This window comes from Natator depressus, chromosome 6 (assembly GCF_965152275.1).
Source record: "Natator depressus isolate rNatDep1 chromosome 6, rNatDep2.hap1, whole genome shotgun sequence".
NCBI classification, from domain to species: domain Eukaryota; kingdom Metazoa; phylum Chordata; order Testudines; family Cheloniidae; genus Natator; species Natator depressus.
This window is the reverse complement of record NC_134239.1, coordinates 5,115,028-5,141,716: the sequence shown is the minus strand read 5'-3', so window position 1 is coordinate 5,141,716 and position 26,689 is coordinate 5,115,028. Positions and strand designations below refer to the sequence as shown.

At 45.1% G+C, this 26,689-nt stretch overlaps 1 protein-coding gene and 1 pseudogene across 1 annotated transcript; both read left to right on the top strand.

Annotated features, from left to right (window-relative positions):
- Positions 1–3,641: 3,641 nt before the first annotated feature.
- Positions 3,642–4,390, top strand: LOC141989126 (olfactory receptor 5AP2-like; annotated as a pseudogene).
- A 12,223-nt stretch (positions 4,391–16,613) lies between these two features.
- On the top strand, positions 16,614–17,773 carry LOC141989870 (olfactory receptor 5AR1-like). Its single transcript, XM_074956791.1, has 2 exons — positions 16,614–17,524; positions 17,743–17,773. The coding sequence occupies exons 1-2, from the start codon at positions 16,614–16,616 to the stop codon at positions 17,771–17,773; spliced, it is 942 nt and encodes a 313-aa protein (XP_074812892.1).
- The last annotated feature ends 8,916 nt before the right edge of the window (positions 17,774–26,689 follow it).

Genomic DNA, 26,689 nt, shown 5'->3' with positions numbered 1-26,689 from the left:
TTGTTTCTTGACCATTAATCTATTTGAAATGCTGCCCTGAAAGGTTATCTGAGATTTAAAATAAAATAAAACTTGCCTCTAACTTTAATTTCTTCATGTGTTGCTCTAATTAATACTCAGTATGTAACTTGCACTATGAGAATTCAATACTTTTGCTCTCTTTAGTGTCTGGGCCTCATAAGGGCTTTGTGAGCCTGACACAATTAATCTCTATCCCCTTTATAACAGCCCTTAACGTACTTGAAGACTGTTATTAGGTCCCTCCTCACTCGTCTTGTCTCAAAACAAGACATGCCCAATTTTTTTAAACCTTTCCTAATAAATCAGATTTTGCAAACCCCTTTTGTCATTTTTGTTGTTCCCCTCTGGACTCTCTCCTATTTGCCCACATCTTTTCTAAAGTGTGACGCCCAAACCTAGATACAGAACTTCAACTGCAGCCTCACCAGTGCCAAGTACAGCCAAACAGTTACTGCCCTGGTCTTACATACAACACTCGTGGTAATACACCCCAGGCAGCCTTTTTCACAACTGCATCTCATTGTTGGCTGATACTCAACTTGTGATCCGCTTGAACTCTCAGATCCATCTCAGCTGCGCTTCTCCCTAACCGGTTATTCCCCACATTGTATTTGTGCATTTGATTTTTCCTTCTAGAGTGAAGTACTTTGCACTTGTCTTTATATTGATCACATCTATACTCAGACCAGTCCTATATACATCTATTCTCAACAGTGTTATCATATATACCTAGGCTTGGAAGGAATAGACTTTTCTCAAAAAAATGTTGGTAAATGTTGATTTCACCACAAGCACACAAACCAATGAAAAAAATATTGCCTTCAATAATTGAAATGTACAGCTAGGCAAGAGTAAGAAAAATTGCAGCTTGAGAATGTACTAGAGTTTGATTTAAGGATATTTATTTTGACATGTGATGTTGACAATTTGTGTTTTTACAGTTATAAAGCTTTAACTTTTTGAATCTCAGTGTTGGCTGTCATTAAAAAACTTATGTCTGACCTCCCATTGCCCGATCCCACATAATTTCCTGCGACTGTAAAGGTTTGAACATTTAAAACAAAAAGACTTAAAAATAAACATTGATATTATCAATTAAGATTATAAAAATTATTTTAAAATATAAAATTCTGAACAAGGCTCTCTGTATTTTTTGTACAGCTTTATTCTCAATCATCTTTCTGTCACCTTATTCTGTTCTCTATCTGTACCTCTTGTCTCTTATTTTAAGCTTACATTACAAGCTCCTTTGGCCAGAGGTTGTCTTTTTGTTATATGTTTGTACAGCACCTAACAGAAGGGGGTTGGGATTAAGCCTAATTCTAATGAATTAATTAAGTACTATCAATAATAATGCTCATGTAATGTTACTCCCACCAGTGCCGTATATTTCAGAGGGGTAGCTGGGTTAGTCTGTTTCAGCAAAGACAATGAGGAGTCCTGTGGCACCTTAAAGACTAACAAATTTATTTGGGCAGAAGCTATCGTGGGCTATAACCCACTTCTGGGTTCCAGCTCATGATAGCTTATGCCCAAATACATTTGTTAGTCTTTAAGGTGCCACAGGACTCCTCGTTATCAATGCCATATAGTGATTTTATAGGTTTACTAACAGCAATGCTATAAATTGATCGTATATTTTCAGGACTAGACGGGACAATGAGATCATTTAGTCCGACTGTATAACTCAGGTCACACTTTGATACAGTTACCCTCTGTATTAAGCCCATTAACTTGTGTTTTATTAAGTGTGTCTTCCAGAGAGCCATCGGGTCTTGATTTCACAGCATCTCTAGCTGGAGAATCCACCACTTCCCATGGTAGTTCATTCCAGCGGTTAACCACCCTCACTGTTGAAAATGTGAGCCTCATGACTAAATTGAATTGGGATAGTTTTACTCTGAGCAAGATGACATATTGTTCAGTAGAACTGGGGGTGGGGGGAAATTGGGCTAAAATACTTGTTTTTTCTGAGCAACGCAGATTTGGGATCGCTGAAATATTTTATGAATTTGTATCAAATGAGCTGAATTGTTTTGCTTTGAACTAAAACCTCAGAAAAATCAAAAAGGTCTAAATAGTTTAAGTTTCCCATTTAAAAGACTGTTTCAAAATTTACTTTCATTTTATTGAAAAATATAACAATTGGAAAAACAGCAACTGATCAAACAAAAAAATTTCATTCAACTTGTCAGTCAGCCAAAAATTTGGAAAAAAAAATCAATTTGGTTCAATCAGAAACTAAATTTTTCATTTATGTTTCAGAAGAGCCACCAAACCAAGAAGTCAGGTATTCACACAGCTCTTTTGATCATACATTTTGTTTCTCATCATTGCTATCTACTGATTAGCCCTATTCTCACCAGTGATACAATTCTACTGCTTTAGGGCTGGTCAACATGGGAAACTGACTCTACAGGTACCTAATGGAACTCCCTATGTGGCCACTTTTCTTTTTCCGGTTTAGTTTAATCCAGTGGATTAAGAGGGTCCATACCAGGAGCTATTCCAGAAAAGCTCTAGTGCCTTATATTCACCTATTACCTTGCTCAGGAATAACTTCCCAGTGCAGACAAGCCCCTGTTCTCACCAACACTGATTTGGATCTGTCCTTTCACCCCTCCATGCAGAGGTGGGACACTGAACAGCAAGGTTTATCAGTGGGGAAATGGATTTATTTGATGTTTTTCACATCCCGAAGACAGCAATACAATTTTGCAAACATTCTGGTGTAGCTGAATCCGCATTTTTCTCTGAAAAAAAGTTTCAGCCAAAGAATTTTACCCAGCTGTCGTTAGGATCCTTTCTACCCATGGAAATGCCTTACATTTAAGCTCTGCTAGGTAGACTTGAGCCAAGGGATAATAGGGTTTAGCCCATGGTGAGTAGTAGTGAGAGGACAGAAACCACAGAAGAACACTCAGATGCAGCTTCCTCCAGGATTCAAGAGTTGACCCGCTACCCAACCCCATTCTTGGGGGCTCTTTTTTATCTTGTATTAATACAGTTTCAATGAAAAATATCAGAGCACTATATTGGATCAATGCTACCGTAGAAAGGTGATTTTATCTTTCTCAGCTGATAAATGTCTACCTTCTTGACACCTTAACATCAGAAAAAAAAAACTTTAAATAAATCTTCAGCTAGTACAAGTCCTTCTGCACTAGTGTGATTCTGTGGTCACAAAGTTTGCCATGGAATTCACCCTGTTGCTTCCAGAATGGTGGCCCAGAATCTCCACTTTCATAAAATAGGCCTCAGGTGTCCAGCCCTTTGTGGAATTGACCTTCAATGCATAGCCAATGCAGTGCCATCTGCTTGTGTCTGCTGGCTGCCTAAAACAATAGGTCTGAGAAGTATTAACAGTCCCATTCATCTTAATCAGAGCTCTGGGGTCTCCTTGTGTGTGGGGTTTCCCCTTCCAGGATGCCATAGAGCAGCCAGGCACTTCACATTTTGTTTTCTGTCACCTTGCCCAGCTAGTACAAGGAGGAGTTAATTGGACCAGGCAGCCTGAGTTGCTCCAGGTAGGAGGGAGCCTGGGCCCATGTCCAACTTGCAGCTAGGGAGCATAGGGAATGACAAGTACATTGCGGCGGCTCAGGCCGAGGGGAGTCAGAATGCGTGTGAAGGATCCGCTCTTGGTCCTTTCTTGGCTCCTGTTTAATTGTACGTTTGGGGTTCAGGGCAAACCCATTTCTCTCGCTGCATGCACAGCACAGGTTTCCTTTGTCTGTAACTTTCTGACCAAGGAAGCTTTGCCTGGTGGTGGTAATGGCATCTGATCACTTCCTAGCCCTCGGTAGCCCCTTGCTCTAGAGCCTCGTCACGTCAACGAGACTGTTTGTGTTACTAGTGGTTGCTTCCTACATATGTGGCTTTGTGAACGCAGTTCTTCGGACTCCATTTATAATTTACCCTGCCCTTCTGTGACTCCAATGTCATCCACCATTTCTTCTGTGACATCCCCCCAATCCTTAAGCTGTCCTGCTCTGACACCCACAATGCTAACACGGTGCATTTCACCTTGTCCACTATAGTGGTCATGACTACGATTCTCATTGTACTATTCTCCTACATGTACATCCTCATTGCCATTCTGAAGATCCACTCTGCCAAGGGCAGACGCAAAACCTTCTCCACCTGCGCCTCCCACCTGATGGCCATAACAATTTTCTACGGGACTGTGATCTTCATGTATTTACAACCCAGTTCCGACTACACCACAGACCCAGACAAGATCATCTCTGTGTTTTATATACTCATAATTACCATGCTGGATCCCCTGATCTACAGCTTGAGGAACAAGGAGATGAAGGACACCTTTAGAAGGATGATAAACAGGAAGGTTTGTTCTCAGTTAATATAATTATTGGGATTTGTGCTTATCAATAAACAAGTGATGAATTAATAGTGAATTCTCTGTGTCATAGCTCTGATTTCTTTGTTTTAACTGTATTCTGTGGCTTGTTCGGAAAAAAAAGGAATCCAAGGCTGTTAATCTTGGAAATTCAGTTTCCCATGTTCAGGAATGACTGCGAGGCTGCAAAGAATACAGACGCTCCCTGACTTTTGCAAGTATTCTGTTCCAGAATGCCTCGTATACCTCGAGTTTTGCATAAGTTGGAAACGTATCTCTGACCATTACACGCAAAAAAAAAACCCCAAAGAAACTCCTATTTCTAGTTTAAGGAACTTTTTCCATAATCTCGGATTTGCGTAACTCGGGGAGAGTCTGTGCACTATTGTAAGGGAGCATTTGTCACAGTTCCCCTCTGACTCCCTTTGCTGGATATGCACCGACTTGTGTTGAGGGGAATCCCATCTTGGATCCCCAGTTGTTTTAAGGTGCCAGAGATTGAATGGAGCCAGTCACTGCTGCAGGCTTGGGGTTCCTAGGCACGCAATCAGGGTGCAGGCCCTCTGCCTAGCGCCCTTTCTGGTGAGCTAGAACCTGCTATCTAGCTGCCTAGTCCCTGGGCTCAGGGATGACTTTGCAGACTCTGCCATAGCTTAAACACCCCCGTCCTAGAATGCCACCAAACAGTGTGAGCCTTCTGGGTTACAGCTGAACTCTCCCATAGGGCCACACAGTATGTGTAAAGAATATAACACACAGAGAGAGACACTCTGAACAGGAATCTAACACGGCAGAGCTAACACTTCACCAGTAAAGCACAAGCTCATTTAGAAAAGGACACACATCCTAACTTCAATTGGCCTCACTAGCTCATCCTTTCCTTGGGAGTCCCCTTGTGTATACATCTATGTTCAGAAAGACTGCTCCTCTCCCTCCTCATCTAGCTCCTACACGCAGCTCCTCTCAGTTCGAGCTGGTCAAACATGGCCAGGTAGAGCCCAAATTGAGCAGCTTTTGCCCTTTTATAACCATCTTACTCTCTGTCAGGTGACCTCATGATCAGCCTCTGCGGATGGCCAGATACCCCTACCAGGCAACCACTGCTTCCCCGTCCCCCCTCCCCCGCCCGCATCAACAGAAAGTTTAGATGGGAAATTTTCAACCAGCCCCAGCCAGGAACAGATCCAAAGCTCATTGAAGCCAATGAAAAGACTCCGATTGACTTCAGTCAATATTTGGCTCAGTCTGCAGGAGTTTAAGTGGGGATATTCAAAAGGCACCAAACTCCCATTGCAGGGAGTTGTCCAGGGAACTGGATGTCTAACTGCTCATTGAAAATGTGCCTTTGCTCACGGGCAGTTGTTGATTGCACTATGGGGTTCCAATCCTGGACCGGTATTAAAGTGTTGAAAGGAAAATAGCATTGGTAGCCAAATGAGTTTGGCCCACACACGTATTGCCAGTTTAAGAACATCACGATGTTAATCAATAGAGTAACTTTGATGTCTTTTTATGTTATGGCACTATAGCTTCATTCCATTTTGCACATATATGGAAAAATCATAAGTAGTATTCCTAGGAGCACAAGAAGTGGATTTAAGTGATTGATGATTCAGAGAAAACTTCCCTGGACTAACCAGAGCATATGAATATTCAAATGTCAGTGTGTGAGCAAGCTTGCTAGTGCTATGAATATTGATAGCCCCATTACACTAGTACTTCATAATGGGTACTAGTACATCACAATCGTACATCTTTATAAATTGATTGGACTACGTGTATCCTTTATCTGTCCCCACATCATACTCGCAACTCAATGGAGTTACTTCTGGGATGAATCTGTCTCAGGGTTTACAAAGTCCAAAGAAAGCCAAACAAAGCAGACTCTTGATATAACTTCATGATCACCAGAGAAACTCTTTCATAGATTGGAGAGAAGATAAAGAAGTAAATTGAAGCACTCCCATAAAAATGTCCAGGACTGAGATCTATGGTGCTGAACTAATATGCACTGGAGAGACTCCATTGAGTCCAAAGGTCAATGGCTCTGGTCCTTAATGAATGACAAGGGGGCTGGTATAGTTTTGTCAGATTGATTTGAATGAGAAGGGGCAGCTATTTTTTTTATACACAGCTGTTCTCTGGGAGAAGGTGCCACTGTACAAATTGTCTTGGCAAATTGTCTTAACTTCCGTTACACTACAAATAGGTTTACTTATTCATTACTCTGGCAGAGCAAGTGTTAATATTGACATTATTTCTGTATCATGACTCATATGTTGTTTTCCTAACCATTCCCAATATGTTTGCTTGCCTAATTAGATAATGAAAGAATTGCTCAAAAAACAATGTTTTAATGAGGCCCACAGCAGCTTATTATAATTCATAATAATGGATGCCATCTACATAGTTCTCCAAACTTTGGAGAATTATGTCAATATGAACATTACTGGCATAACCAGTGCTGGACAATAGCATTTACTCTTTCCCTTTTTTTCTCCTTTCAATATCTTCGCTTTCGGGCCAAATTCATCTCTGGCATCATTCTTTTATGCCAGGGCTATATTTGGCCCATTGTGTCCAAAGCCATGATAAATCAAACCAGGTCACTGCGGGCGTGAGTCTATGATCCTTGCTCACATTGACTAGCACTTACTCATAGCAGGAGCCCCAATGAGATCAAGTTCTACTCAGTGCAAGTAAAGCAAGATCGGCTTAGGTTCCAAATAAACAAAAAATTTTAATGTGCACAAGACAGACAAGAAGGGGCTTTATCCCATACATAGCAACATGTTAGAGCATCTCGAAACTATAGGCTCGATTCGGATGTCCTTACACTGAATAGCCCATTACTGTGAGAGTGGTCTCATGGACTCCCACCTGCTGAAAAAGTGTGGATAAGGGCATAAAAATCTGCCATTAAAAAGACAAGAAACTATGTTAGGGAAATAAGCAGAATCTCTTATTTAATCTGGAAGAAACAGTGCAATCCTCAGAGTGTTTTATGTCAATACAACATTAATACAAATCAGTATTGAAACTGATGGTTAAGTGAAATACAATTCGCCAGATTCTAAGCTAGTGTAAATCAGCATCACCACATTGATGCCAAAGGGGCAGAAAGCCCAACTAATGTAATGTAGCTTGATGGAGTGCGACTTAAATCAATGTGGCTATATCTCCAGTGGGTGTAAATCATCTTTGCCCCATTGAAATCAATTTCATATGGCTAAATTGAGTGGAAATCCATCAACCTCAACAAAAAATTCACAGATACAGATTGAAATCAATGGCACTCCAGCTCCAGTTGGTGTAAGCTAGCATCACTACATTGCAATCAATGGGGCCAGATCCCCAGCAGGTGAAAATCAGCATTAGCTCCATTGGTGCTAATGCGTGAGACCCCAAAGTAAATAGGTGGAGAGCTACTGAACGCATTGGGCCAGAAACATAACTACTCAAAATTGGTGTCATTCCATTGAAGTCAGTGGGGCTACACACATTGATACAAGAAGAGGATCTGGCCCTTATGACCATAGGATTTCCCAAGGCACATAAATGACTTACGGGCAAAAGCCCCTTATTGGGGCAGCAGTCTGGCTTGTTATATCCAATTGGCAGATCATCTCCTTAACTTGTAACCTGGTGTAGATATGTAACCCACACACCGCCTGGGTGTGGTGCTCTGTCCCATCCGGTGGCACTGAGACCACTCAGAGAGAGTTTAATGAGTCTACCCTACATCCTTAGTCAAGAGCCATGTTGCTTTTAGCTCATGTGGTAGAGGCTCATGTACTAAGCTGCAGAGGTCCCAAATTCCATCCCGACCACTGAAGACTGGGGTCTGTCGGTGTTACAGATGCACATCAAATTATCCACCCACAGGGGCAAGTGTGAATTGTCTGATGTTCATAGCTTCCCAACATTAACCTTAATCCTAACCATACCCCTGCAGAGTTTGGGGAAGTTCTAGGGCAGACTCTTGTTTCATGACTGAACTAACCTGTAGAAGCTACCAGTTCCCCTCAGTCTCATAGAAACATGGGGATTTCCAGACAGGATCAGACACAAGGTCTATCTAGTCCAATAGCCTGTCTATGACAGTGGCTTATACAGATGCTTCTAAGGAAAGCAGAAGAAGCTCATAGTAGGCAGATGTGGGATAATCTTCCCCCAACATTAGGTCACTGGAGAATGAAAATAGTGGTATATTAGGTGATGGTCTGTTTCCATCTTGGCATTTGGTCAGAGGCCCATGCAGTGGTTATTCTGAGGTTGTTTAATCAGTTCTCCCTCGGAATCATCTGCATTGTCAGCTTTGTCCACAACCCTCCCTGACTTTGTATAGGTCCATATCTGAGTCTGCACTGGGATCAGAGTGAACTTCACATCATCTATGAGTTTGATGGAAATATTTTCCACATACCAGGCCCTGAGTTCTCTCTCTGATCCCACATGATTGAGATGTACTGTTCTCTGCAGTCCTGGCCTCCTTACAATTCTGTCACAGTAGTGCTAGAATTGAGATTGTGTGATCTTAGCACACCAGGAGTTGAGCACAGTCTAACAAAAGAGAATATAAAATAGATGGGCCTGTATATTTAACAGCATCCTCTATTGAGATGCAATTTCAGAACAGCTCAGGTATTTGTATGATTTCAGCATCCTTTTACCTGAGTTTCAATCTACAGAGGGCACCCAACCTAAAGCACTAATGGTAACTGCAATTTACCTTTAAATCAAGAATAAGAGGCCTGTGATTTACAAACAGACTCTCATGAGGTCTAGCCTTACTGAGTACAACAAACTGCAGACACCCTCTAAGTAGAAAGCTGGAAGTGTGCTACTCCCATAATAACCCAGTGGTCAGTGGACTGAAACCAAGGTCAGCTAGCCCCGGCCTCTTTATTATTTAGGGGTATAAAATGGCCATGACTAAAGTTAGTCTGGAAAGTGGAAGAAAGTTTCTAACCATCAGAAGAGGGAGGTTCAGGAACAGCCTCCCACTAGAATTAGTGGAGTTATACAAACTAACTCAATTTAAAGTGGAGCTGAATAAGTTTATGAATGGGATTATATCATGTTGCTGCCTGCAACAACAGTAGACTGGACTCAGTGACCTCGGGGGGTCACTTCCTGTCCTATGTTGCTCTTGGGATTGCCAATATTAACGAGCCTGCATTATGCACAATCATTTTTGTGCAATTCAAAGAAATAGTGCAACCCGAGAAATCAGGATTGTGACCGAGGGAACTTGCCCCCACTCTCACAGCTGTTTATTGATTTTTTTTAAAAATCAGTAAATAAATTTATTGAGAAAATATCTTCCTGTATATCTTCCTTCTAAAGGCGTCCTTCACTCCTTGTTTCTAAGGCTGTAGATCAGGGGGTTCAGCATAGGGAACACAGAGATGACGTTGTCTTGGTCCAAGGTGTAGCCAGAACTGGGTCGTAAATACATAAAATCAGAGTATCGTAGAAGGTAGTGACAGCTGTCAGGTGAGAGGCACAGGTACAGACGGGTTGGAGTGGATCTTCAGGATGGTGTATTAAGAAGACAGCCTGAAACTTAAGGCCATGTATCAGAGTCCTGTGTGAGGCCTAAAGCCTGAGCTAAAGTAACCAAAACTTTGCAGATCTAAAGCAAAGCCAAGCTGTGAGCAAGAGGCAGGCCCCGTTTACAGAATCTGGGAAGAACAGGGCTGATATTGCAGAATCACACGTGCTTAAGTAGTGCTAGGCACAAGTATATATACGCCAGCACATTCCAGAAAGTCGGTACCAGAACACCTCGATACCAAACACATGCCCCAGAAATAACAGGAGCACGCTGACCCATCTTAAGGATAAGGTCAGGATGACAGCATGATGGATAGGGATGTTTTAATCAAACCAACATGTACAAGGTAATGGGCAGCCCTCGGTTCCGTCAATGGGTGGCACCCTAATACGTCAGAGGGTGTCACTCTGATACGTCAGGGGCAATACGTCACTTGTTTGTATTTGTGTATAAAGATGTATCTCAGAGGGAGTGTCTTTGGCCAGCCTAGGGACCAGTGGAGAGTCCCACCAATGACTGAGTTGCGTCCATTGACACAAGCATACAGGTCTGACTATCCATCCAGATGCTATTACTGTGCTCTGTTGACAGTAAACTTGGCCAGGTGCCTTCACTGAAAATTGAGTCTGTGGATTTCTTGGGCTGTTTAATTGAGGTCTGCTATCTCCACAGAGCTGGGACAGCACACTGAATGAACACACACGCAGCCAACATCTGACCACAGGTGGCGACGAGGCTGTACATATAAGAGACTATCTAGAACAACTATCAGCAAAGAGGGTTTCCTGGACATGATGACCCTCTAGAGCAGTGGGTTACAGATGACTGTGAAGCGGTGAGAGGTCATGGTGGCCAGGAAGCATCATTCATTGGTCACAAAGACACAGACAAAGAAAAATTGCACAGCTCACTCAGTGAATGAAATGATTCTATTACTCTCTGCTACAGAAGTCATGAGAACCCTAGGTGCAATGACAGAGGAATAACCAACATTGACAATGGACAGATTACTGAGGAAGAAGCACATAGGGGTGTGAAGATGGGAGTTAATCCTGATTAAAAGTCATCCCAAGATTCCCTACCACTGTGATAACATAGCTTGGTAGGAACAACGTGAAGAGTGGGACCTGCAGCTCTGGGTGGTCCATGAATCCCAGAAAAATCAACTGTGTCACCATGGTATGAGGCAGGGTGGGTAGGAAATCTAAATTTTCAAATAAACAGGAGCCAAAAAGGGAGCATGTGTAGATTCCTTGTAACAACGCTGACTCCTCCTGTGAAATAGTGTGTCTTGGGGAATGTATTATGGGTTATGCACACACTTCCCCCTGGAGCTAGTGCACTGTCTCCTTACAGAAACACAAAACACTGTGCATTGTTTTGCATTCAATTAAATATGTGCAGAGATTCCGCCACAACACGAGAGACTGTCCAAATCTGAATCGTTCCCATGCCAGAAATATCCCTCAGGGCACAGGGCTTTGCCATCCATGTCTCTCCTGCCCACCCTCTCTGTTGTTATATCAGATTAGTTTGGAAAGGAGGTAAATCATCTCTTGTAAATGTATAGACAATAATGAATGGTGTAGAACATTTTCATTTACACTGGTTTTCTCTTCTGGCTCCCATCAATGTCAGTGGGAGTTGATGGCACTTGGCACCACTGAAACTCAAAGCAAAGGTCCTACAAAGGATCTGTGTCTAACGTTGGGAATCCCCAGCAGAAAGATGTTGCAAGGCTAATACGTACCTGTAGAGACATTCATGTCATTGAATGTCTTTTTTTTCTTCCTGAAGGCTAGATTTTAAATGGAAAAATCTGCTCAACTTCAGAGAGTCACTAGCACCAAAGGGCAATAATACATGTAGATGACCATAAGTGATAGCTAACATAAGGACCGTAGCAAGTTCTAAAAATCATCCCCCCACCCCTCATTGGGTATATCTATGCACCATTCCAAGGTGTGATTTCAGCTTGGGTATTCCTCAATCTCTACAGAAGTGGTGTAGGCCCAAAAACCTAACTTTGACAATTGTTTTAAAGGATAATTATTTTAAGTGGTAATATTATAAGTGGGTACAGAGTAGATATAGGTGGGAAAAAGGATTTCCTGTCTCCTGAACATATTCAAGATTTCAAAATATTTTCCCATTCTACATTGGGATGAAACCAGGTCTTCTGGAAAACTTCACAGAAAGTGAAAGATAGAGAAGCTTGACCCATGAATAACCAGTAGCCCAGTGGTTAGGGTACTCATCTAGGTTAAGGGATGAACTGGTGGATTTTCAACAGTTCCAGGGAGACTCGCTGACAGTCACTAATGTGACTTGGCCCTCCAGATAAGCCCCGGATACTACCACTCAAAATGCCACCAGGCAATTGCCTGGTGGGTTAGGATGACTTGACAACCACAGACAAGGTTGGGGGAGAAAGGATGCTGGAGAGACTGTAGCAACACTTATAGAAAGGGGTGCATCCGTTTGTCATCATCCATGTCCATCACCTGCAGTATCATTCCCCATAGCTCTCTTGGCTAGGCAAACCCACAGTTTCTTGTAGATGCTCTTCCCCAGGCCACACCTAACTCTCCCCAAACTCACTATCTCCCCCACCGGGCTGATCACAACTCCTTCTTCCCCATTCCAAATCAGGCACTTGGACTTGGGTCTCTCACATCCCAGATCAGGCTTACAATCACTGGGCTATCAAGATAGACTTTCTCTTTGTGTGTCCCAATGAATCCTTTATTGTTCATCCAACAGGAGAGATTGAGAGACAGAGATGCACCATAGAATAGAAAACAGGGCAGACATTAGGGCACTCCCCTGTGATATTGGAAACGTAGATCTATTTCCCTGCTCTTAATTAGGCAGAGAAGTGACTTGAATAGGGGTCTCCCACATCCCAGGTGAGTGCCCTGCTAGCTGGGATTTGGCTATTTTGGAGTTGCTCTCTCTATGTCTCTGGAGTTTAATCACAAATTCCACCCTGAACCTGAGAAATGTTGAATCAAAACTGAGACATTCCAATTAAAAGATTCCTATTTGGCAAATCCATATTTGTGGTAGAAAATCCATTTTATTGAAAAGTTCCCAGCCAGCTTGAGTGCAGAGAATGGACAGTGCCCACTTTGTGAGCAGCTGTTCAGTATTTTGTTTAAGCCTCATCATTCAATGTGTGGGCCCAGGTGTGACGGAGAGCTGGGCAAGAGCTGCTGACTTGGCCCTCTGTCACGCCAGCTTCCATTAAGGGAAGCAAATTGGAGCTGGCTAGAAAAACCTGCACCGAGTTGGTGAATGGGAGACAGTTACCCACCCAATTAACCTGGGGCTATAGAAAAGCCTGGGAGAACAGCCGCCAAAAGTCGGGGAGAGTAAGGGAGTGGAGGCAGAGATAGTGCATCTCTCCTAGGTTGACATGGGAACCTAAAGCTGTGTATGGTGAAAAGGTGGTGGGAAGAGAACCTGTAAATGAATGACACCAGTGATTATTGAACCCTAGGGTCTCCTAGGGACTTTGTCAGCCCGGCAGGAGCTAAGAGGGCCCTGCAGATCCCTTCTACACCAGGCCTTATTTAAACTCTTCCAGCCTTGCTCTGGAGACAGAATTCATAATTTGCTCATGTGCTTTTCCATGGTGTTTATCACTGTAGTGTGTGAATTTATTTTCAAAATGCCCCTGTGAGGTAGGGAAGTGAGGCACAGAGAAATTAAGGTCAAAACTTGCCACTAATTTTGGGTGCCCAATTTGAGACCCTGCAGCAGCCCAGAACTGGAATTGCTGGGAAAATCCCCTGCTCAGCCCATGGAATCCCTGGGATGTTGCCTGCCCAGGGCAGATGGAATCTTGGGGGGATTAAATTGGGAAGCTCTAGCAAATCTCGATTCATCCTGTGTGAGCAGCAATTTTTTAAAGGGTCAAATTTGGGCAGAATTTCATGAGACCAGCATAAGGCACCGCCCTGTCAAATTTCAAGTCACTGCTACAAAGCTTGGGGTCACCAGAGCTTTTCCGAGGAAAAGTCATCTGTGGTGGGGTGTGTGTTTTTTTTTAATGTGGGTACAACAATGTCTTTCCCCCTAGCTTTGGTCTCAGAAATGGCAGAACAGGCTGAAACTTTCCAACTAAATACATTGCAATCTGAGACAGGCAGCAGCCTTTTAACTCAGGTCAATACACTGACAGGAAGCATTTCAATTTTGGAACGTCCACATGTTTCATGCTGATCAAAAATTTGAAAACCAAAGATTTTGACATTTGCAAATGGACATTTTTCAGAATTTCCATTCTGTTCAAAATGTTAATATTTTAGCTTTTTTTCTTGATTTGTCACCATTTGTTTGCATCCCAAGTCAGTTCTTCCCATGGCATGGAAATTCTGAATTTCACTCAGCTCTGCCCTGTAGAATAGACTCAGCTACAGCAGAGTAAAGGTGTTTTGTTCTAGGGTAGCACTAGGGAGAAAGCACTAATGCAATGTGATAGGTAGCTCTGTGGTGCAATGGCTAGTCCATGATCCTTGATAATGGAGGTGGAGATACACAGATTAGAGTTTCACCTGAGTCAATCCTTTCAACATTTCCTTTATGGCCTGTATTACACAGGAGGTCAGACAAGCTGATTAGACTGGTCCTCTCTGGCCTATAATCTATGGACCTATTCAGTATATGGCACCTTTATATTGATATAACTTCATCCACACTGATGCTTACACCAGTATATCAGTAGAGAAGCACATCCCTAACACATATAGCAACACCTGGAAATCTTTCGGCTGTAGGCCAGATCTAAGTGTTGGCACATGGCAGAGATGAAACCTGTACTCCTAAATCGAATTGCCACTTTGGGCATCTCAATCCAGAACCAGGCCCCATTGCTATTCCTGAAATCCCCTCTCAACTGAGGCCAAACCCCATAGATGCCTAAACTCACTTGGCACCTACATTCTTGCAGTAAAAGCTCCTTTGTGCCTGTTTCAGCCTCTGAGGATGCACATTGCTACTTCTTTCTCAGCATCCAGATGCCTACCCCTTCCACCTCAAAGGAGAAGAGATTTGACCAGGGGTCTCCCACCTCTCCTGTGGGCACTCTAGTTGCTGAAATATGGGATACTACTTCAGATGCATAGAGTGAAAATTACAGACGCAGGCATTGTTATCCTGACACATGAAGAGAAGGGAGTTCCCTCACAAGTGGAGAGCCAGTGTTTGCAGCGCCGATTCAATCAGGGTGGATGTGGTCCACTCCCAATAATTGATGAGGAGATGTCCGGTTTGGCCAATGTACATGGTAGAGGGGCATTGCTGGCACATGATGGGGTATATCACATTAGTAGACTTGCAGGTGAATGAGCCCCTGATGGTGTGGCTGATATGGTTGGGTCCTCTGATGGTGTCACTGGAGTTGAATAGGGACTGGGAGTGGCTGGCTCACTACAAAAGCAGCTTTGCATCTCCTGGAATTGACACCTCCTCATCAGTTATTGGGAGCCAAACCAGCCCATCACTTCCTCCACCAAATACAAACCACAATGGAATTTATTGAGTGTACACCTACACCATGACTGGTAAGAAATGTCATTATTATTATCTTTTGAGCATCTCTTTGTGAATGTGTCAGTGAAATTCCATAGAAACATAATGGCCAGACTGGGTCAGACCAAAGGTCCATCTAGCCCAGTCTCCTGTCTTCCGACAGTGGCCAGTGCCAGGTGCCCCAGGGGGAATGAACAGAACAGGGAATCATCAATGATCCGTCCCCTGTCGCCCATTCCCAGCTTCTGGCAAAAAGAGGTTAGGGACATCATCCCTGCCCAACCTGGCTAATAGCCATTGATGGACCTATCCTCCATGAGTTTATCTAGTTCTTTTTTGAACCCTGCTATAGCTTTGGCCCTCAAAACATCTTCTGGCAAGGAGTTCCACAGGTTGACTTAGTATTTATCCCTAGGAGATGCATTTTCTCGTTTCTAGGCTCTGTGAATCTGAGAGTCAAAAGTAACCATAGAATCAGTTACAGTCCACACCACTTACAAATGTTAGTACCTCTGGGAGGATTTGTAAGAGGGAGGAAAAATAATGCACATGGTGACAAAGAATGTCTGTAAAACATACACTGACTCCAATAGGACTGTGACACTTTAAGGCTACATAGACAGTGATACCAAACTTTTCCGCTGGGGCTGCCTCATAGTAGGCACCTAAATTTCTATTTAGGCACCTATATAAAAGGGGCACTGAGCATCCCTTGTGCCCTTTGAGGTCGTTTGGATTAGGACGAGAAAATCAATGACCATGAATAAACTCTATAGCATTGATTATTTGTGTACATTGATAGGAGATTATTTGCCTCCCTTCTAAACTAAACACTCCCAATCTATATCTCTCTTATTTTATAGAAGATTTGACCCACTGGATGGTTGCATGCATATTAACACAGAGTATACAATATTTCTGGAGCTGGGTCATATCCTATCTCTAATGGAAAGCATGTGGGTAATACAAAGAGAACATTCCCTAGGAGTGTCCTTTGATGTATTATGTTTGTTCCTATGAAACAGTGTATAATCACAGGGATTATGAGGGATCTGTACTCAATACTTTATTGGCCCATGATTAATTGTAATCCTTATTTTTATTTTTCACCAGCAGAGGAGAGAGTTTCTGGAATAAATGGCAGAGAGAAACCACACCACGGTGACAGAGTTCATTTTCGTAGGATTCACAGATCATCCAGATCTACAGATCCCCCTCTTTATGTTGTTCCTAGTGATGTATGTGGTCAGCCTGATGGGGAATCTTGGGATGATAGCGTTAATCATGGTTGAAACCCGACTTCACACCCCCATGTACTTTTTCCTAAGCCAGATGTCCATTGTAGATATTGGATATTCCACAGCCATAGCTCCCAGGCTGCTCATGACCTTTGTAGCAGAGACGAGAGCCATTCCTTTCACTGAGTGTGCGGCACAACTATTCTTCGTCTGTTTCTTTGTGACCAGTGACTGTTGCCTCCTGGCTGTGATTGCGTATGACCGCTTCAAAGCTATCTGTAATCCACTGCTCTACAGAACCATTATGTCCAAGAGACACTGTGTCCTGTTGGTGGCTGGCACATATGTCTGTGGCTCTGTGAATTCAACTGTGCAAACTCTATTTATATTCAGTCTGTCCTTCTGCAGCTCCAGTGTTGTCAACCATTTCTTCTGTGACGTGCCCCCCATGCTGAAGCTGTCCTGCTCCGACACTCAGGTCACTGACCTTGTACTTTTCACTTTCTCGACTGTAATTGTCACGACTACTTTCCTGGATGTCCTAATCTCCTACATGTGCATCCTCGTGGCCATTCTCAGGATCCATTCTGCCAAGGGGAGACGCAAAACCTTTTCCACCTGCGCCTCCCACCTGATAGTCGTCACTATGTTTTATGGGATGCTGATATGTATATATTTAAGACCCAGTTCCAGCTATTTGAGGGACCAAGACAAGGTTACCTCTGTGTTTTATGCCCTTGCGATCCCCATGTTGAACCCCCTGATCTGCAGCCTGAGAAACAAGGAGGTAAATGATGCCTTTAAAAGGATGTTATATAGGAAGATTTTTTTCTTGGTAATTATAATCATTATTATATTTTAACCAATAAACAGTAGATGGAAGAGTGAATTCTCTGTATCATTATCCTTAGTTCTCTGACTCAGCTACTCCATGTGACGTTACGTTGTATTGGGCTGTGTACAGAAAATATAATGTTAGAAATTGCTGTTTTCAAGATCCACGAATGAGGGTCTGTGACACTACGTAGAATTGGCAAGATGCTCTGGCATTTGGCTTAAAGGACAATTGCTGTTGGTCCCAAAACCGATCCCTGAGGAACTCCACTGGTAACTCCCTCCAGCCTGACAGTTCGCCTTTCAGTATGTCCCGCTGTAGTCTCCCCTTTAACCAATTCCTTATTCCTTTCAATTTTCATATTGATCCCCATCTTTTTCAATTAAACTAATAATTCCCCATGTGGCACCATATCAAACGCCTTACTGAAATCTAGGTAAATGATAAATACCATGGAGGGAGAGGAATTATTTAAGCTCAGTACCAATGTGGACACAAGAACAAATGGATATTGTGGAAGAAAACAAGTTTGTTCTTTTAGTTTGGATGCAAGAAGTTAGAGACAGTTTTATTTTTAGACAATTGCAAGAAGGAAAACAGCCGTTTGGACAAAGTGTCGGTTTTTATGCTAATTTTTAAAGTATAAACAATGTAAAGCAAGTATTAATACCGTTTTATTCACATAAAGCTCTGCTTTGTTTATACATTTTTTAAAATATTTTATTTCTTTTAAACATTTTTTGCTACAATTAGATTTTATTATTTTAAGGCAAGGTTAAAAACAGCTTTCTTTGCAATTTTTGTTCGCTTACACCAGTTTTGCCTTGATAAGTTTTATGTTATTAGGGGTTAGCGTTAGCCTGACTTTTGCTTCTTTTTTTTTTTAACAGAACTAAGATGGCTGCCCTTAAATCCCCTTTTTTTACTTTCACACTCCCCCCTTTAGAGCTTTTAGCACAACCATCAGTTTTAAACTTTTATTTTTTAGACCTTGTATTTTTGATTGTAGATTAAAAGGATCAGGTTTAGCCACATTACTTTTGGTTGGATGCAACGATAATGCGTAATTAGTATGAACATGAAAGGTATTTTTGTTCTTTTTTATAACAACATATTTTAAATTAAACAAAAACATTGTTTTTATTGTAATAGTATGCTGGGGTTATTGTGAGTTCAACCCTTGAGGGAGCCATTTAGGGATCTGGGGCATAATTGGGGATTGGTCCTGCTTTGAGCAGGGGGTTGGACTAGATGACCTCCTGAGGTCTCTTCCAACCCTGATATTCTATGATTCTATGTTGGTAGCAGAAGCTCTCCCACCGACATAACCACAGTCACTTATGGAGGTGGTTTTATTCGGCCAACAGGAGAGCTTTCTCACATCAGCACAGAGCGGCTACATGAGCGATCATACAGTGGAGCAGCAGCATTAGTACATTGACTATTGTTTATTCCGGTGCAGGTCTGATGCAATCTGCCCACCCAAGAATGCCCCCATGAAGCACGGGGTGCCCTTACAATACCAGTTAAAAGAGAGGAAGAGAGTAGATTGGGGGGAAAAATCCAGTGCATCAGCACTTCTCTGCATTGTTGCAGCACCAGTCCCAGGAGCAATACAGGTTAAAAATCTCCATGGTTCTTTCCCCCTAGAACCACATCCGAGCAGAAAAAGGCCTTCAGACAATTATTTCCTTACACTCTGAATGGGTGAAATTCAGCCCTGTGCATACAGTCAGTGCATCACAGCGGGTTTAAGTGGCACTTCACTGCACAGGTGTTCTGAGACTTTGGTGGCATAATTTTCATCCTGGATTGAAACAGCCAGTGGGAATCCTGTGAGGTACAGAGCAGAGAGAGGTTTGGGCCACAGCATTCACCTCAGAGGTTGAGCTTCTGCAGACTTTTGGGATGTTGCTATCTGAGGAGGATGATTTTGGCCAGCCCTAGTTCAGAGCTTTCAGTCACCTCAACCGGTGATTCTCTGGCACAATTGATCTAATGTAGCTGAACTTTTCAGGCCTTGCCCCCACCTCTGACATCCATTTACCCTCTAACAGCCCCTGTCCCTTCTCTTGAGCCCTGCCAAGCCCAAATACAGAGCCTAGCTCATGCTTAACCTCTCTTAGACCTTCTCCTTACACCATCCTTCCCTACCTTTGATAAACTGATCACTGTGCCCTTCCCCAGCTCCTGGAGGAATTGTGGCTCCTCGGGACAACCTGGGAATGGGTGGCTCCTATGTCTGGGTGGGGTGTGTGGTTTTCCATCTAAGCATCCCTGAGATCCATCACTTCCCACTTTCACAGGATGAGGTCATGGCTCCCCAAGCCAGGCCAGCTGCAGACTGCATTGCTGTTGGCGACATGGAAAGATCCCAGTGCCTGGAAGACAGAGCGGGGAGGAAACCTCTGCTCATTTCCCTTTCAGAGCCCCCTTCAAAGACAGGCTAAGAGGGAAGGAGAGGACGAAGGTCAGAAAGTGAAGCTGCCCCTGTGGGGAGGGCACTCCTATAGAACCCAGTCAGTTCCCAGCTCTCCCCCACAATGATCGGTGTGACCTTGGAGAGGTCACGTCACAACCTTCATTACCTGTCTGTAAAATGGGGTTCTAGTGCGCCCCCCAGGGAGGAGAGTCCCATTTTCGACGAGGGGCTCAGACACTCTGGGCACGGATTGTGCCAGAGTGAGGAAAGGGACCCAGAGTTTGCTCCCTAGATCCAGGGGAGGAAGATGTTATCAGAAGGTCAGCAAAGGGGATGGGTCAGGAACTGCTGCCACGGACAGGGCTTAGGGATTTGGTCAGTGCCAGGGACTTTGTACCTCCCTTCAGCAAATGGCTTCCCTCTTGTTATCAGCAGTCCGTACACTATCTGAATTACTTCCTAGTGTCCTGAAGGGGCTCCCTTCATTCTTATTGCATGCGATGGATTCGTTTACCCAGGTCAATAGCTGGGAATTTCGGAGAGGTCATTTGTAGCGTGACATGAAATCAGTGGGAAATCTACATTTAGCAAAATAAAGGTTTCATTGGCCTTTGCAAATTTGAAACTGATCCGTCCTCTCAATCGACGGTTGGGGATGAAGGGGATGAAGCACACCATTGTGGTCAGGTGATCTTTGAGAGTCAGTTCCATCATGTGGCCATTTGATTTGGTAAAATTCCTGGCAATGGCTGCCCATGGCCAGGGCAGGGTCTCCAGAGGCCTGAAATGCCAAGGAGTTTGGTGCGTGGTGCCTTGGTGAAAGCGCAGAAGTCACATCAGTCAAGCTAAGTCTGACTTTCAGCACACATCTGGCTCCAGCAAATGAAGCAGGCCCTGGTCATAGTACATGTGTCTACTTCCAGGATGAGTGCTGAGCCTCTGAATAGGTGCAGAGATGAAGGTAATTATGAGCTGTCTGCGAGCTTGTTGGAACTTTGGCAACCAAACGAACGTGGCCATTATGTGGAGGAGAGCTCTCGTGGGGGTTATTGGCTCTGAGAACACTGTGCTGAAGTGGCAGTAAAGCGGGTGAAGTCTAGGAAGTGCTGGTCTTCTTGAGGACTTCAAACTTTGTCCCGTCTATGAATGGCTTCCACCTTATTTGGATCAATCATAGCATCTTATGACGAGAGGACATACCCCAAAAACTCTGTGGAGAGTTGGCCGGATGTACGCTTTTCCAATTCTGTGTGGAGACCATGCTGCCAAAACCTCTCCAGGTTCGGGTGTGGAGTGCATGCTGCTCTCTATTCTCCAAAAAAAGAAGTCTGTCACCTGAATAGATGACACTGTGTGGATCCACAATGTCCCCAAATACATCACTGATGAAGTATTGCAATGGCAGGGGACAGTTAGTTAGCTCAAATGGCATATCAGACAGTTAAAATGTCCATAGTGTGCTTTGAAATCTGTCTTCTATTTGTGCCCTGCCTAAATGAGTGTTAGATTGTAAATCCTCGCAGATGAAGTTTGATGAACAACTTTGCAGATTTCCTGTGAGCCAACAATTGTGGGATTCCCAGCAGGGGGTTATGGTTCCAAACGATCATTCTTTTCAGGGGCTGATTGTCCAGAGAGGTGTAGTAGAGTCCCACATTTCTCCTTTCCCAAAAGGCCCTGGGCACCCATGGGAAACGCTTATTTGCTCATAAACTCTTAAGACCAGTTTTCTGGCCTGTAAACAGGGAGAGCCACTAATTCTGGTTCCACCAATGTGTAAATATTGGTGAAGGCAACTTTCAACCAAGGTTGCAGGTCAACAGAGCAGTCATAGTCCCGGTGCAGAGGCAACGAGTCCCCATTTCTTTCAAAGGTATCCATGTAATCCGGATATTGATCAGGAATGCCGGGTGTTTGAGTCAAGAAGGTGGAGTAGGTCCAGGGGCGGAAGTTGGTTCAATGAACTCGTGACATTTTCAGTCATTTCTGTTGCACAAATCCAGCAGGGACACCATTGGGCCAGGCTCATGTAGTCAGGTCATTGTTCACACCTGGTGTGGTGTCACCCTGTTGCATACAGGCCACTGACTTGCGGAGAGCCTGCTTTTCTCCAAAAAGTTGCACCACCTAATGTTACATTCTGCACCTGATAATTAGGCCCAGGGGTTGGAGCGCAGGTTGCAGCGAGGTGCAGGATAGGCTGAGAGTGGTGCTAGAATCAAGGTCCAGGAACACACCATGGTCCAAACCAAGATCAGAGTCCATCAAAAAAGCAGAAGCAGAACCAGAGCCAGAGTCTAAATCCATGCCAAAGGTCATAGCCGGATAGTAAGAGAGCAAAGATCAGCCAAGTCAATGTCAAGCCAGAGTCCAGATACAGGCCAAGGGTCAAAGTTGGGTAACCAATGTCTGAGTGCTTGAGGAAGATCAGGAGGAGAAGGCAATGCTGGAGTGGGTCGGTGGAGGGCCGGAGAGGGGCTAGAGAAGGGCAAGGAGAATATGGAACCAGAATGGGTAGCCAACATCTGGAGCTAAGAAGGGTCACGCCGAAGTCATAATCAGAGACCGGAACCAAGGGTCAAGCCAGAGTCAACAGTGAAGAACCGGAGGGCAGGGCAGGACAGGGTGGTGCATGCAGGCAGGAACCAAGATGACTTACAGGTTCTCCTAGGCCCTGCCCAGCTGGATCCCTAGAGACCCCTCATCGGGGGGGGTCTCCCTTTCTAGGAATAAAAGAAGGAGAGCAAGATGACAAAGATGTCTCTGACCCTGGGGTCCAAGCCAAGGGGAGCTCCCACCCAGGCATTGTTCTAGGACCCCATCACCCTCCCTGTTCATTTCACACTCAGAGACCCCCCCTAGCAGGAGGGGAGAATAAAGGGCAGAAAGTGAAGTTGCCTCTGAGGGAAAGGGACTAGCCTGGGACCCAGTCCAGTTACTAGATCTACCGCCAGGAGTGTGTGACCAGGATCTCAGCCCTTCTCCTGAGTCTCAGACCCCACCTGCCAGATGGGGAGGATCTTTCCTTGCCCCAAGGTGCTAGGGGGGAGTTTCATTTGTGGATGGGAAGGGTTCAGATACTAGGTGGGTGGCATGGGCCCCAGGTTGGGGATGGTCAGACATTCACTGCGATGGGGTGACATGGGCCATGGGGAGGTCTGACCATTGATGACAGGGGAGGGGCTCCACGTCGGGCCACCCCTCCCAGACTGCAATGGTTACTGAGGATAACCCCTGGCCCTGAGAATGCTCTCATTTCTGGGCCAGCCCCACGGCCCTGACAGCTTGATGCTTCTGAAACTGGCCTCTGGGCATGGGGGAGGGACTGTATCTGGCCTGACCCCAGCTCCAGGGGTCAGGGTGGGACATGGTGGTGAGAGCGAGGTGCTCGGCCTGGGTTTCTCTCAGTGCTGTTGGGTTTATGCCCACTCCCCCCAGCTGTTCTCCCCCATGCCCAGTGAGAAATAGCAGTACCTGTGGCAGGGAGTGGGAGCTTCTGGACATGGGAAGGGGGGTCTCTTCAAGGCTGTCCCACTCAGTATAGCCCCTGCAGCACTTTGGAACCTGGCACAAGCACCGGATGTAGAAGAGGTGGGCCATTATCATCGCTGTAACCTCCTCCTGCTGCAAGGGAACAAGAATCAGTCAGACTCTGACATACATGGCAACAAAGGGCATTAACGGCAAAGGGAACCAGCAAAATTTCCACCCCAACCTTCCCCACGTCTGAGGGACGGATTCCCTCACCCAACCCCCAAGACGAAATCTTGTCTCCTCCCTAGTGACCTCCAACCCCTCTCCCACTGTTGTGGAATGAATTCCTGTCCCCTTCCTCTCAGCCCCACTGGGAGAGCTGTTCTACCTTCCAAACCAGCCGGGGATTAAACTCCACTCCCCAGAATCCCCTCAGCCTCCCTCTCCCCATCCAGCTGAGGGGCTGGAAGGCTCTGGGCAGTAGTGCTGTGGGGTGAGAGGACACCTTTCCCAAGGGCCCCACCCCTGTTGTTAAGATGACGCCATGGACAGTAGCTGAGGGGAATGGGGCACTTCAGCAGCCTCTGCTGACTGACTCCTCCAGTTCTCCCAGAGCAGGTTGGTGGCTGGGATAACATGATACTAGGGCCCTAGGAACCAGCCTAAGGCCTGGAGGGATGTGAAAGGCTCACAGGGGGAGTTGGCAGCCCCTAGTATGAGCAATAAAAGCATGTCATGTTGATGTGACACATGTTTGGAAATAGCCGAGCTGGGTCTGCTCTGCTTTGAGCTGCTCAGGGGAAAAGCTGGCTCCTACCAATAGCACCTGCCCGGGTTCATCCTCCCCTTGCTCCCAGGTCAGCGCATGGGGATGGGATGGGAGTGACTGTCAATGGCCTGGAGGTGAAAGGCCCTGGGGGTCCCTCCCCAATTGATCCTTCTTTAGTTACCTCGTTCCCTATCAGCTGGCCGACTTCCCCCAGGATGGAATATGTCAGCACCAGCTTAGTCTGGCTGACACGGAGCTGGGGGTCATGGATGGCCAGAAGCGCTGCCTGGAGGAAAGATCTTTTCTGGCCTTCCATGAAGATCTCTCCAAAGACCTAAAACCAACAGCACCAGAGCCCTTGTCAATTGCCCAGAACCAGGCTCCAAATCCCTCTCTCATCTCACAAGGAATAAGAGACCTGGGGCAGCCAACCTTTGGGGTCCCATGGACCATGGAACCCCCCCTTCAGTAAGAGATTGCAGGCACTAAGGAATAGCTCTTTCTGGAGCAGGATTCACCACAGGTGCCATGACAGGCTGGGAACGTGTCTGCACGCTCTGGATCGCAGCTCACAAAGACAACAAAGGCCCCCTACTGCTCCCAGCCGCGCTATCTCCTGGAGCTCACCCGCTAGATGTTAGGGGCCTTTTTGATCTGCTTCCACTCCTGCTCCTCACCAACAATCCCACGAGCGTCACATACGGTGCTGTCATAAATATAAAGGGAAGGGTAAACCCCTTTAAAATCCCTCCTGGCCAGAGGAAAAATCCTCTCACCTGTAAAGGGTTAGGAAACTAGGATAACCTCGCTGGCACCTGACCAAAATGACCAATGAGGAGACAAGATACTTTCAAAAGCTGGGTGGAGGGAGAAAAACAAACGGTCTGTGTCTGTCTGGGTGATGCTTTTGCCGGGGACAGAACAGGAATGCTTGTGGCACCTTAGAGACTAACCAATTTATTCGTCTCTAAGGTGCCACAAGTACTCCTTTTCTTTTTGAGAATACTGACTAACACGGCTGTTACTCTGAAACCAGAACAGGAATGGAGTCTTAGAACTTAGTAAGTAATCTAGCTAGGTATGTGTTAGATTATGATTTCTTTCAATGGCTGAGAAAATAGCTGTGCTTAATAGAATGAATATTCCTGTCTGTGTGTCTTTTTTGTAACTTAAGGTTTTGCCTAGTGGGATTTTCTATGTTTTGAATCTAATTACTCTTTAAGGTATCTACCATCCTGATTTTACAGAGGTGATTCCTTTTTACTTCTATTAAAAATCTTCTTGTAAGAAAACTGAATGCTATTTCATTGTTCTAAGATCCAAGGGTTTGGATCTGTGGTCACCTATGCAAATTGGTGAAGATTTTTACCAAACCTTACCCCGGAAGTGGGGTGCAAGGGTTGGGAGAATTTTGGGGGGAAAGGTGTGTCCAAACTACTTTTTTTCAGGAACCCAGATAAAGTTTGGTGGTGGCAGTGGAAGTCCAGGGGCAAAGGGTAAAATTAATTTGTACCTTGGGAAAGTTTTAACCTAAGCTGGTAAAAGTAAGCTTAGGAGGTTTTCATGCAGGTCCCCACATCTGTACCCTAGAGTTCAGAGTGGGGAAGGAACCTTGACAGGTGCCGTGATTCAGCCAAAGAAAGGAGCTCAGTGTCCCTCACCCGACGCCCAGGGCAGGGGCAGGTCAGGTTCTGCTCCCTGACTCACCATGGTGCTTGGCAAACTCCAAACCCTGCCTGTGCTTCCAGAGGTGCAGGGAATCCAAGAAGGACCTGTTCCAGCAATTGCTGGTGTGAGCTTCCCAACTCACTGACCCAGGGGCTCCCCTCTCAGACACCAGGGTGTCAGCCAGGGAGACAGTGAGCAGAGCCAGATTCCTGGAGATACAATCCTCTGTTAACTCAACCCCCTGAAGGGATCCCTTTTATGCCACGTAACCATGGATCCATGCAACACACACAAGTCTGGACCATTAGCAACGCTCCAACCCAACCCAGGGTCCTCAGCCTCTTGCAGCTGAACACTCTCTGCTGGAAATAAGTATCCAAGAGTATCAGGGTTGGAAGGGACCTCAGGAGTTCATCTAATCCAACCCCCTGCTCAAAGCAGGACCAATCCCCAACTAAATCATCCAATTAATTTTTGCCCCAGGTCCCTAAATGGCCCCCTCAAGGATTGAATTTATAACCCTAGGTTTAGGAGGCAATGCTCAAACCACTGAGCTATCCCTCCCCCTCCATAACACACTCACTGCAGGGGGAGACAGCTCCACACCTGAGCTACTGAAATGCACCGGCAGAGAGACCTTACCTCCCCCACCCTGGCCATGTTCCTGTAGGCAGGTGCTCAGTGTCTTGGATCCGGTCCCGACACCACAGATCGCTCGCCTCTCTGATGTTCAGCCCTGGGGGAGAAAGACACACCCATTGGGGAGGTTTGGCATCCAGCTTTAGTGCCTGTTTCCTTCTTTACCCT